Source organism: Natator depressus, chromosome 28, assembly GCF_965152275.1.
Source record: "Natator depressus isolate rNatDep1 chromosome 28, rNatDep2.hap1, whole genome shotgun sequence".
In the NCBI taxonomy this organism is placed as follows: Eukaryota; Metazoa; Chordata; order Testudines; family Cheloniidae; genus Natator; species Natator depressus.
Genome location: NC_134261.1, coordinates 13,479,577 through 13,493,327, shown reverse-complemented (window position 1 = coordinate 13,493,327; position 13,751 = coordinate 13,479,577). Strand labels below are relative to the sequence as shown.

Sequence of the window (13,751 nt, the reverse complement as noted above, 5' to 3'; positions counted from 1 at the left end):
CCAGCAGCAGATCATGGACGGGCATGTTTTGACCCATTTTCTCCCCAGTTATCAAAGGCTGATATGAAATAACCCGAATGCTCCATTTCCTCTCCAGTTATTTATTCCTAATTCAGTAGGCCCTGAGATTTCCCCCGTCTCTCTAATTATACAATATTAATGCACAATCGCCTCAGAGAGAACAGGAGGACTTGTGGCACCTTAGAGACTAAGAAATTTATTTGACCATAAGCTTTCGTGAGCTACAGCTCACTTCATCGGATGCAAGTGAGCTGTAGCTCACGAAAGCTTATGCTCAAATAAATTTCTTAGTCTCTAAGGTGCCACACGTCCTCCTGTCCTTTTTGCCGATACAGACTAACCCAGCTGCTACTCTGAAATCGCCTCAGAGTTTGCCTTGTCTCAGGTTCTTGAATTTGGATGTAAAATCTTTGCAAATGTCGCCCCTTTTCTCTGTTTATCAAATAGTGATAAGAAAATTCCCTCAAATTTTACCTCTTTTTTCAAAGATCAGCTACTGATATAACCCCCCCCCCCCCCCGGCATTTTTCCTCTTTCCTGTCTAACTTGTAAAAATTCATCCACATTTCTCAGATTTCCAACTGTTTCTCTCTGGTGGCTGAACATTGATCTCAATGCTCAGATTCGGCCTTTTTACATGTAATTATCAAGTGTCGATTACAAATCCTCTCAGGCTAGGAGTTGTTCCCCATATTTTGGGGGGCACCTGTTGTCCTGAATCACTCTCCATATTGGAGCTTGCAGGGAGCTAAACGATGCAATGATTTCCCCCTCATTAGAGAATCATTTCTTTCTCCCTTTATCTGACTCACCCCATATTTAATACACATCAAAGCCAGAGCTACTTGGTCAAACAATGTCTCCCAGCTGCTAACAGGACAGTTGGACGGAACTTTTTCTTTTCCCCCAGACAGGGCTGGAGGAAGGGTTCATTCCCCTCAGAAAGCTACGTTGTGTGTGGCCAGGTCCTGTTCCCAGGGCAGTGCCCAGACTGGCTGGGCGTCCCCATGCTCCTGTGTTTCCCCTTCACCATCCTATCACCGGAAGAATGTCCGAAACCCGGGACAAATGGTCTCCAGGAGGGGTTGCTTCCCCCAGCTGTAAGATGATGCCACCTTTGGGCTGGCTCCATGGTGGGCATTATTGGCCAGTGACAGGGCCTGGGCATTCTTAAATATTTCAGCTCCTCCAGGCCTCCCATTCTCCTGTTAAAGAAGCATCACCCCAGGGCTCCCTTTGCCTGTGTGCGTGGCCAGCAGGGGCTGCCGCTAACTTTCTATCCATTTATCAAATCCTGACATGAAATCACCCCAGATTTTGCTGCTCTCCCCCCCTTCAGAGCGGCAGGAACTTCAGGTTTGGAGGGGGGGTGGGGTGGGGAACTGTTGTCCCGAGTCCTTCCCTAGAAATGGGGATGGAGGGACGGGAGAAGGCATTTCACCCTCCCACCCCCTGCAATGATCATTTTGAAGATTCTGGCCTCATACCTCCTGAGCCCTGGTTCTGGTCTCACCGAGACAAGAGTTAATCCAGAGTCACTGCAAGGAAGAACAAGGAGTGACTTCAGATTAACAAGGGGGAGAATGAGATCAGCAGCTGTCCCAGTGGGGACTTGCTTTCTGTAACGGCTGTCACTAGAGAGCCCCGAGTGTTGCTGAGGGGAAACCGCTCAGTCTCTCTCTGTCTCTGTCTCTCTGCTCAGGATACTGGAGTTGGATCCTCTGATGACGAATAACTGGAGTTGAGCTTCCCTGGTCAGACACTGCTGCCTCCCTTGCCAGCTGGGAATCGAGACTGAGCCGCAGCTACTCCCCTGGTTGGGGTCTGTGCGGCCACGGTGAGGACTTTCATCCACCATGATTAAAGACCTGGAGGGAAGTGCTGGGGATGGGCAGTGACCCGGAGAGGTGGGAAGGTCCCAGAGCCCGGCGTCCAGGCTGATGTCTACGCCTCTACTTTTAGCCCCGCAGCTTGAGTCCTGTGAGCCGAGTGAGTTGACCTGGGCTCTGAGTCTCACTGCTTTTACTCATTTATTTTTTTTTGTTGAGTCTTTTATGAAAAAGTGTCTTTTATAGCAGCATAGACATCCCCCAATGTGGCCAAGCATTTTCCCAGCGCCGAAATCGTAGAATAACAGACAAGTAGGGTTGGAAGTGACCTAGTGTGAGATCGTTCAGTTCAGCCCCCGGGACTGAGGCAGGACCAAGTAAACCTAGACCACGGTTGGCAGGTGTTTGTCCAACCCATTCTAAAAACCCTCCAGCGTTGGGGATTCCACAACCTCCCTTGGTAACCCGTTCCACTGCTTTACTATCCGCTATAAATTCCAGATCCTTTTCTGCCTCGCCAGCTATTCCCCGTTCTGTAGCTGTGCATTCTTCCTAACGTAGCACTTTCCTTTATTGAATTTCATCTCCTTGATCTCAGACCGGTTCTCTAATTCATCAAGGTCATTTTGAATCCTCATCCTGTCTTCCAAAGTGCTTTGCAACCCCTGCCAGTTTGGTATGATCCACACATTGTATAAGCATATTCTGCACTCCATTATCCAAGTCATTCGTGAAAATATGGAATAGAATTGGATCCAGGACAGATGCCCGCAGGACTCCACTTGATGTGCCCTCCAATTTGAGAGTGAACCATTGATCATTACTCTTTGAGTATGGCATTTCTATGATTTATACACCCACCTTACAGTAATTTAATCTAGACCATATTTCCCTCATTTGATTATGAGACTGTCATGCGGGACTGTGTCAAAAAAACTTACTAAAATCAAGATATATCACAGCTTCTGCTTCCCCCTGTCCACCAGACCAGTAACCCTGTCAAAGAATGAAATGAAGTTGGTTTGCCAATAGTTTGTTCATAACAAACCCAGGCAGGCTCTTGCTTAAACCTGATTCTTTAATCATTTGTTCCAATATCTTTCCAGGTATTGAAGTTAGGCTGACTGGTTAGTACGGGCAGATCGACAGTGAAGATGCTGCATCAATGCTGCTCTGCGCTGACAGGAGAGAGCTCTCCCATTGGCGTAGTTAATCCACCTCTGTGGGAGGAGGTAGCTGGGTCAGTGGGACAAGCTCTTCTGTCGACAGAGCGCTGTCTACACCAGGGCTTAGGTCGATATAACGTACATCGCTCAGGGGTGTGGATTTCTCACCCCCCTGAGTGACATAGTTATACCAAAGTAATTTTGTAGTATAGACTTGCCCGAAGTCTCCAGGCGCTCTTTGTTTCCCTTTTTAAAGATAGATACTATGTTTGCCTGTCTCGGGTCCTGTGGACCCTCACCCATCCTCCCTTAGTTCTCAGAGACAATCGCGAATGGCTCAGAGATTGTGACAGCTAGTTTCTGAAATACCATAGGTTGAATTTCATCAGGTCCTGTTGACTTGAATACATCTTACTTATCTATGTTCTTTAACCTTTTATTTCCCTATTGTGGCTTGGTTCCTTCCCCCGTTGATAATATTAATTGTATTAAGTACCTGATCAAAACTAACCCTTTTAATGAAGACTGAAGCAAAATAAGCTTTAAAAGTCTCAGTCGTCTTGATGCCATTGGTTATAAGCATTCCCTGCCAGCTAAGTAGTGGACCTACACTTTCTTTCACCTTTCTCTTGCTCCTAATGTATTAATGGAATTGTCGCTTTTCAGGGTGACTGCACCTGAGGTTTCTGGGGTTCCAAATTCATAACCACTTTGGCACGTGTGAGTCTGGGAGTCACTCCTTTATCCAGTCTTTGAAGAGATGGTGAGTAGGCATCAGCCAGACAATGGGTTTCTGCTCAGGGTGCGGCTTCAAAAGGATGCATCTGGAGGTGGATCATTTTCATCTCCCTCCTCCCAAATATTTCCTAGGAATTCCACTTTTTTTTTGATTAGCACATTGTTTCAGAGAGTCCTTTGACGGTCACATATAGGGTTTATATTAGCCATGCCTTCTCCTTAAATCAGTTACCTATACAATCCCACCAAAATACGCAAACCTTTGCCTTTTTAATACAATGACCTTCTAAAATACTTAAATTTAAAGGTTTAATTGAACAGAATTAAGATTTGTCCAAGATATGGCAGAAAATTGCCATACCTGTCACAAGAAAATCTTTTTATTGCCTTTCATGTCCCTTGGTTTTGTGCTGTAACCTTTCTGTTTTTGTTCCTACATGGTTGTACTGTTCTTTTATCCTCCTCTGTAGCCGTTTGTCCATGGTTCCACTTTTTATAGGATTTCAGTTTATTTTTAGGATATTAAAAATATCCTGATTAAGCTATATTGGCTTCTTAAAATTCTCCCTATCTTTCCTTCATATAGGGATAGTTTGTTGTTGCCTTTAATGGCGTCTCTTTGAGAAACTGCCAACTCTCATAAATGCCTTTTTCCCTTAGATTTTCTTCCCATGGGACCTTAGATACCATTTTTCTGAGTTTGTTAAAGTCTCCTTTTTCAGGGTCTATTGTCCATATTCTGCTGCTCTCTCTCTTACCTTTCCTTAGAATCATGAAATCTGTCATTTAATGATCACTTTCACCCAAATTGCCTTTCACTTTCAGATTCACAACCAGTTCCCCCCCGTAGGTCAGAACACAGTCTAGAATGCCTATCCCCTGGGTTAATTTTTCCATCTTCCGAAACAAAGATTTGTCCCTGGTACATTCCAATAATTTAATGTGGACATTTTGTGTTTAGCCGTATTACGGTTCCAACAGAGAGCTGGGGAGTTAAAAGTCCCCCCATGAATACCAGATCTTATGTGCTGATTATTTCTGTTATTTGCATAGCAGAGTCTAGAACGTCTGTCCGCAGGGAAAGTACCTGGGGCGGCAGGGAATCGTGATGCGAAATTAACTCAAACCTCTTCTGAAATCTCCCCCTTTGCCCTTCTCGCCCGGACAGGCTGCAGAATGATGTCCCTGTTTTGCTTCAGCTCGTCCCAGCCTCCCCAGGGACAGGGAAGAGAAATGGCTGCAGTGGACCCGGGTCAGGTAGGGATTATGGCGGAGTTGCTCGTGGGTTCCTGCTGGAGGAAGAGGGGCAGTAAATACCGAGGAGTTGGGACTGTCTAGGAAGTTTGGTGTGGAAGTGGGAGTGCGGCAGGAAACATACAAGGTTTAGAACGGGAGGTGGATAAATCCTGCTGGGACTTGTTTAATCTGGAGCCTGGATTATAGCAGTGAACCCACGGGGGTTGTGATGGAAATTTTCACTATCTGTGGAATAGGAAACAACCCCCCTGGACAGGGCTGGGAAAACTTTCCAGACTTTCAGGGCCAGAACCTACTAATCAGAGGCTACTATGAGATATGAAAGGGGACACCCACCGGTGAGGTTTGTCCTGTCCTGTCCTCTCACATCCAGCTGCTGGCGATGGAGAGCGGGCTGGGATTCCCAACAGGGGGTTGTCCCTAGTTCCTGCTGTGGGGCTCCATCTCCTGTAACAGCCTCTGGCTAGTAGGGGGGTGATGAGTGTGAGGACCCCTGCCCCCTCTCTCTGCTGGGAGGGATGAGGGGCTCTTTCTTTCTCCCCTCACCCCAATGCCTCTGAGTGCTCTGAACAGGGTGTGTGTGTGTGTGGGGGGACACTTTGCTGATTGTGCCTGCCAGAGCATCCATGTGATTGGTCCTGTTCCCCCATAAATAGTGGGGCTGTGACTGGGGCAGCAGGTACTGAGTGGGGGGCTCTTGCTCTTTCAGGGGCTGGTGACCTTTGAGGAGGTGGCGGTGTATTTCACCAGGGAAGAGTGGGCTCTGCTGGACCCCGCTCAGCGAGCCCTCCACCGAGACGTCATGCAGGAGAACTACGAGACCGTGACCTCGCTGGGTAAGGATTCCTGTCCCCTCCGTTCTTACCAGGGGAAATGCAGAGTTAAGGTTCCCATCACCCCCACAATGCAACCTTAACTCTGCCCTGTTTCAGCATCACCCCGACATGCCAGGGACACACACACCAGCCCTCTGCCCTCCCCGGCTACACAACCCTGCGGGAACAGAGCCCAGGAACTGTATAGCACAAATTCTAACGTCTTCTCTTTGCGAAGGCAAAACTTGGGTGTAGGTCCGGCATAGCAACAGAATCTGCCCACACCTGGCCAGCCCTCAAACACTGAGCCTGCTCCGTACAAACCGTCTCAGACTTGCAAAATGTTACCAGCCCTTTACCCTCTCCCTGAGATTCCTTCTGAGTCGTTGCCTTCGCATGCCCCTCACTGAGCCCTGGAGACCACTGGCGTGTCTGCCAAGAGTGCTGACGATCCCCGTGGCTAAAACGCGTCCTGGTGCGCTGTCATTGACACAACCTACAACACTGAGCGCTGAAATGGGGCAGACTCGGTCCCTCGGGGTTCACCTCTCCGCACACCCCAGACACAGCTCTGCCAAGCGGCTCCAACTACTCCCTCCACCATTCAGCGACACTTAACTTTTTTTCATGACTGCTTCCCCAAAGAGACTCTGTATGGGCCGTGTACGAGCTGAGATAAATGCCAAGGGACTGACATGGCTCAGGGACAGTTGGAACCAAAGTTTCAGTCCCAGGTATGTGCAGAACTATTGTTATAAAATCAAGGAACCCCCTCGATCAAATAACCCCAAATATGGACACTTAACCCCTCCCCACACCCACATGAAAAGCAGCTAAATTCAAGACTTTCCAAGTAAGTGTGTGTATCTTAGAGAAATTAGGTTCAGTAATGCCGAACCTTAACTCCAGTAGAGCTGGCCTGCCACTGTATTAACTTCCCAGAGGTGGGGAGGGTGTGACAGCCAGGTGGGCCCACCTGCTGCCAGGAGACCGTGTGAGGTTCCTCTCCAGGAGTCCTTGGGGAGAAGTTTCAGAGTAGCAGCCGTGTTAGTCCATATTCACAAAAAGAAAAGGATGCATCCGGTGAAGTGAGCTGTAGCTCACGAAAGCTTATGCTCAAATAAATTGGTTAGTCTCTAAGGTGCCACAAGTCCTCCTGTTCTTCTTGGGGAGAAGGGAGAGCAGGGAGCAGTGGGAGGGGGGAAGATGGTGGGGAGCTGGTGCTCGTGGGGTGTCCCAAAGCAGGGAGGGCTGAGAGCAGTGGGAGGAAGGGGAAGGGCTGTGCGGAAGATTAGGACGAGAGGGAATCAGGGAGGGTTGGGTACAGTGGGAGGGGGTCAGGGATAGGAACTCCTGGGAACTGGCAGTGTGATGGGCTGGGGGAGTGGGCAGACCGGGAATGGAGAGAAAGGGGATGGAGGACCCAGCAGTGGTACTATTGAAGGGGGAAGGATTGGGTGGGAGATCTGGGTTACCTGCATGTGGGGAGCAATGGGGAGAGGAAAGGTGGTTGGTCTAGGGAGCAGGGAGGATTTGATGTGAGTGGGAAGGACAGATTTCAGAGCAGAGATTTGGGGCACTCCATTAAATCTGCTTTTGCCAGACTCTTTAATGCCTTGTCCCTAGGCACAGCTCAGAACCCGCCCTCCATCCCCATCTTCCTTGGCCTGTCAGCCGCCTTTGACGCCACAAACTATGGTCTTCTTCCTGCCTTCCTTTGTCCTCTCCTTGTTCTTCTCTGTAATGCTTCTTGAGGTTCTCCAAGCCTTGAGCCCAAGGAGCATCCCTCTGGAGTGACCAGCCCCTCTTCCACTCGCCCCTCACAGCATTAACAGGCTCGCTGCTCCCCCAGAAGCAGTGCACCCCAGCTTACCAGTTACACCTCAGATGGCAGTGCCGCTGAACGCCCGACACCTCGACGTGCTCAGAGTGAAAACAAGTAACCGTTTATTTAACGAAGGGCAGAGATTCAACTAACATCCAGTGGAAACATGGGGAACGTGTGTGGTTATAGATAAAATCAAGTCAGAACCTGCATTCTAGAATCTAGACTTACAGAACAAGATACTTTCCTGTCTTGTGGAGCATTGCTTATCCGAATATCCCTCTCACAGGGCTTTGCAACAAGACTGGCTGTGAACCCCTCCCTCCCGCCCCATTCATAAGACAAGCATGCTATCGGCTTTGTGTAGGATCCATGCACCCCCAGATACACCATTGTCTTCGCATGTAAACAGGATTCCCTCCTGTGGGTTACTTCTGCCTGTGAATTTCCTGCCTTGAAGATTTTGCCGTCTCTTGATTAATATTGGGCTCAGCATGCAAATAGCTGTCCCCTGTGAACAATACTCTACAAACATGGCCAGACAGAGAGATAAGCATCTGTTACCTCCTGCCTGAAAGGAACACATCCAAGTCTGGTCACACTGTACAGTCCATAATTTCCACTGTGGATACTACCAGCCATACATACATTTCACAATGCCTTACAGAGCAATGTTCACCCAAAGGCCTTCCAGCATTTTATAGCCAGGCTTGTCTGACCTTCCATTCATGAGACGAGTCACGCTTTGGAAGATGCACAGTGGACCCAAAACTATACCCTGGCAATCCATTGTCTTTACTCATAAACTGGATCCTGCTGTTTATTTTCCTCTGTAAATTTCCTCTGTTTCACAATCTCTTCATTAGCAGGAGGCTCGGTATACAGCGACCCATCGTCAAACACAGTGCCCAAGACACAAATGACCAGAAAGAGAGCGATACGGTCGGTTACCTCCTGTTGGAAAGGACCCTGTTTGAGGCATGCCACCTCCTGGTGACCTCGTTTCACTTCAGGGCTTTAAGAACGTAACTTCCAGTCTTGATACACTTAACTTCTCCAGTATTATCCTTCCACACATTTTGGAAGGATGATAACGACCAGCGGGCTACTTGTCTCTGGAGAGACCTTGCATTCCGTCCTTTGGTGAACTAATCTGTGTATAGCTGGCCCACAGGATCCCTGCAAAACCCTAGACACTCTCTCTGCCTGTTGGCATCAAGAGATCCCTGGGTCACATCCTCCTACCTCTCTAGTCTTTCCTTTTGCATGTCTTTTGGAGGGATCTCCTTTCCCCCTCCAACTTCCTATGGGGAATCCAAAGGACTCTGTCTTTGGTCCCTTCTCCTCTTTCTCTGTACCTTATCTCTGGGAATCTCATCTACAAACACAAATTCAGCTACTGTCTCTATGCTGGCGACTCACAGATCTACCTCTCTACTACAGACCCGTCTCCTTCTGTCCAAACTAAAATCTCAGCCTGTCTCTCTGACATCTACTTATGGATGTCTAGCCATCAGCTCAAGCTTAACAGCGACAATGGCTAAAACAGAGCTCCTAATATTTCCCCCAAGCCAAGCCAATGAGCACCACCATACAGGATTGCGTGACAGGCAGGAAGCTGGGCATCATCTTTGACACGGACCCCACTCTAGGTTCTCGGGCCATGCCTACAGCTTGCTGCATAACTTCCCCGAGATACAGCCTCTCCTTTCTGTCCACCCAGCTCAAGCTCTTGTCCAGGCTCTCATCTCAATTACTGAAACAACCTTTCCTCTGACCTGGACAAATGCAGCCTCGCCTTGCTCATCTCTGTTCAGGAGTAAATACCCGCAGAGCCACCTCGTTATCAAAGCTCCAATTTCAGAGGACGAAAGAACTGGGCATGTTTCGTCTTAGGAAAAGAAGATGGAGGGGGGACCTCAGACAAGTTTTTATTGGGTGACCCCTGGCTCTTGTGTTATGAGAAGGAGGAAATAACACTTCCTTAGACTATTCTCAGTGGTAGTGGATGACAGAACGAGGAGTAATGGTCTCAAGTTGCAGTGGGGGAGGTTTAGGTTGGATATTAGGAAAAACTTTTTCACTAGGAGGGTGGTGAAACACTGGAACGCGTTACCCAGGGAGGTGGTAGAATCTCCTTCCTTGGAAGTTTTTAAGGTCAGACTTGACAAAGCCCTGGCTGGGATGATTTGATTGGGGATTGGTCCTGCTTTGAGCAGGGGGTTGGACTAGATGACCTCCTGAGGTCCCTTCCAACCCTGATATTCTATGACTCTATGATTCTTATTTACTTTCTCCACACCGGTCATGACTTTTTTTACCTTAATCATATCCCCCCCCCCCTTAGTCGTCTCTTTTCCAAGCTGAAAAGTCCCAGTCTTATTAATCTCACCCCATACGGAAGCCATTCCAGACCCCTCATCATTTTGACAGGTTTCAGAGTAGCAGCCGTGTTAGTCTGTATTCGCAAAAAGGACAGGAGAACTTGTGGCACCTTAGAGACTAACCAATTTATTTGAGCATAAGCTTTCATGAGCTACAGCTCACTTCATCGGATGCAAGGTAGCCCTTTTCAGAACCTTTTCCAAGTCCAACAGATCTTTTTTGAGATGGGGCGACCACATCTCCAGGCAGTATTCAAGGTGTGGGCGCACCATGGATTGATAAAGAGGCAACATGATATTTTCTGTCTTATTATCTATCCGTTTCCTAATGATGGGGATAGATAATAAGACAGAAAATATCATATTGCCTCAATTCTGAGACGGTATTGAGTAATCAACGATGGGTCAGCGCTGGCCAAACGCCTCCCTGCTGGGGAGTAAAGGTGTCAGGAACTAACTTCTCTCCAAGGATAGCTCCCGAGGACAGCTCCAAAGTACACGCTATTATCTAGATCTTGTTATAACTAACTTCTATAAAACCCATAGGTCATAATGACACCTACTGGATCATCACTTTTCTTGACTTGCAATACATTTCTAACGTTAAAGGTGTCTAGACTCAAGGTGTTTTCATCCACTTACCTTCTTTTAGTCTTTTATTTAATTTTCTTTTCCTTCCTCCCATTCTGATTTGCAGAAACTGTAGCTCGTTCCTCCCACTGTGGCATGGGAGGTTTAGGTTGGACATTAGGAAAAACTATTCAACTGTAAGGAGACATAACTACTGGGATAGTTTACCAAGGGATGCTGTGAAGTGCCCATCATTGGAGGTTTTTAAGAATGGGTTGGACAAACACCTGTCAGGGATGGTCTAGGTATACTTGGTCCTGATTCTAGGCAGGGGGATGGATTAGATAACCTCTTGTGGTCCTTTCTAGCCCTACATTTTATGATTCTCTGCTTTCAGCAGTGGGCTGGACTAGATGACCTCCCAAGGTCTCTTCCAACCCTAATCTTCTATGTTTCTATAATTCCTAAATTTTAACAAACTAATAGGACTTAAAAAGCAAAAGGTTTGTCTTAGCAAAAGCTGCAGTTAGTTTCCCAGGCTGGGCTTCCTCCCAGTCTGGGACACCTCCCCATTAGTTCAGTGTCTGTAGGTGTTCATTGTTGTCATGAGCCAAGAGATGGGAGGTGGAGAGAGGTGGTTTGAAGGTCACTGTCTCTCATTCTTACATCCCACTCCCCTCTTTGAAGATTACCCATTGCTGGGGTGCAGACAAGCAGCCTCTCGTGTACGTGAGGTTTGAAACATCTCTGAGATGAAAAGTAAATTTCTTATTTACACCTTCTTTCCTGCTAGCTGTTAAGCAGATGATGGCTGTTTAACACCTTGCTGGTGTGCCCGTGTGTCTGTCTCTGAGAAACTGCCTGCGGGTGTTACCCGGAATTACAACATGTTTCAGTAACAAGCATACAGTAAAATCTCATCACTTAGTGTTGTTACATACATCTTAATGGGACAATGATGTTCAGCAGATTATGAGTTTTCAGGTGATACCTCAGAAGGCATACTTTGTACAAAATATATCATAACCTTATAAAAGTTGGGGAACATGGGGTAGAGAGTGCCACAGGCCCATTGGGAGAGTAGTTGAGACCCAGGAAATGTGGGGGAACTGGTAGAGTGTAGGGCTGCAGGCCATAGGAGGAGAAGAGAAAACACAAGGAGGTGCTGCTGGGGTCCTGGGAGCTGGGGAGTGCAGAGAGCAGTGGGTGTCATAATGGGTGACAGAGCTAGCTGCACCTCAGTTCCCTTCCTGTACTCTCTGAATTGATCCCCATCCCCACCCCTCAGGTGTCAGGCCTCCTGCCTTTCCCTCTCCTGGAGTGAAATTCTTCAATTCTCCTGCTCCTAGACTGGGCCCCGGATACAATAGTCTGAGGGTTGACTGTGCTTACCAGCAGGTCAGGCGGAGCGTAGGCAGCTTGGGAACCAGTTGGAAAGTGGGGGGGGAAGAGCCATGGGTCCCAGACCTCCAGGGCTCAGAGGAAGGAGAGGTCATGAAAGGCAGCCGCACAGGTAAGGAATCATTCGACTAACTCAAAACACTGTCAGTGCCTGAAGGAAGCCGCTGAGGTTCCCTAGGAAGACTTTGTGAGCACGCCAGTTTCAGGATTGTCCCCGGGGGATGCCATAACCTCACGGCAGATATTACTCATGGCTTCTTACCCATCCTGATGCTAGGATGGGAGATGGAGGCAGAATTGATCCCCCCCCTCTCCCTTATTGGGAAGAACTTGGGGAAATTCAGTTCCTGATTGTGTGTGTGTGTGTGTGCGCATGCATCTCTCTCTCTCGCTCTCTCGTTATTATTTAGATTTTGCTCTTCCCTTTTCTGTTCCTACACCTGAAGCTTTGCTCTTCCTATCCCAGCAGGTGGTGGGATGGCGTGTGGGAACAAAGAGCAGAATCCTGAGCAGGAAGATATCGAGGAAATGGAACCGCCTGGGGCATTGTTACAAAGATCTCAAGGGAATTTGTCCATGAGTCGGGATCAGGGAAAAGCCTGTCAGAGTCAGCACAGGCCAGAGAAGCAGCAGGAAAACCAGCAAGGGGAGGAAGTGGGTAAAACTATTGATTGTCAGGGAACTCACAAGCACCTCAAGGAAACCAGAGCCCAGGAGAGAATCCCCATGCGAGAAAGAAACAACATTTGCCCTGAGTGTGGGAAAAACTTCAGTAGACAGTCACACCTTATTCGTCATCAGAGGATCCACACAGGAGAGAAGCCCTACGAATGTGGTGAGTGCGGGAAAACCTTTGCTTTGAGCTCAAACCTTATTAAACACCAGAGAACCCACACGGGTGAGAGACCCTATGAATGCTGTGAGTGTGGGAAAAGCTTTAGCCACAGCTCACACCTCATTAGACATCAGAGGATCCACACAGGGGAGAGACCGTACGAATGCTGTGAGTGCGGGAAAAGCTTCAGTTACCGCTCAGACCTTATTACGCATCAGAGAATCCACACAGGGGAGAGGCCCTATGAGTGCTGTGAGTGCGGGAAAACCTTCAGTTACCGTTCAGCCTTTATTAGACATCAGAGGATCCACACAGGAGAGAGGCCCTATGAATGCTGTGAGTGCGGGAAAAACTTCATTGACAGCTCATCCCTTATGAAGCATCAGAGAATTCACACGGGAGAGAGACCCTATGAATGCAGTGAGTGCGGGAAAAACTTCATTGACAGCTCGTCCCTTATGAAACATCAGAGAATTCACACGGGAGAGAGACCTTATGAATGCTGTGAGTGCGGGAAAAGCTTCACTCAGAGCTCAACCCTTACGAGTCATCAGAGGACCCACAAGGGATAGAGACCCTACAGATGCTTTGAGTCTGGGAAAACGTTCCATCAGAGCTTAGCCCTTATTTATCTCTGAGAATCCACAAGGGAGATAAACACCATAAAACCTTGTCTAGGGTTGACAAAAGATTTTATTTTCTTTAATACGTTTGCTAATGCCCTCATAGTAAATTTTGAGGCTATTTCTACCATTTGCATCAGTGTTGTTTCTCCGGTCCGCCAGGTGCGCACTCATGCCTTTTGCAGCCTGCTCTTCTCCGGGGTGAATCCGATGGTCCTGTCTATCAACTCCTTATCAGGTGCCCCAGAGGGAATGAACCGAACAGGGAATCACCAAGTGATCCACCC

The 13,751-nt window shown here is 48.0% G+C and overlaps 1 protein-coding gene across 1 annotated transcript in view; it reads left to right on the top strand.

Moving 5' to 3' along the window:
- LOC141978802 (uncharacterized) overlaps positions 1-13,416 on the top strand; it is a 33,978-nt gene extending 20,562 nt beyond the window's left edge. Inside the window, exons 7-9 of the mRNA XM_074941116.1 lie at positions 4,923-5,011; positions 5,721-5,847; positions 12,473-13,416. Of these exons, the coding sequence (XP_074797217.1) occupies positions 4,923-5,011; positions 5,721-5,847; positions 12,473-13,413 (1,157 nt within the window). The 3' untranslated portion in view covers positions 13,414-13,416. The remainder of the gene's footprint in view (positions 1-4,922; positions 5,012-5,720; positions 5,848-12,472) is intronic.
- Positions 13,417-13,751: the final 335 nt, after the last annotated feature.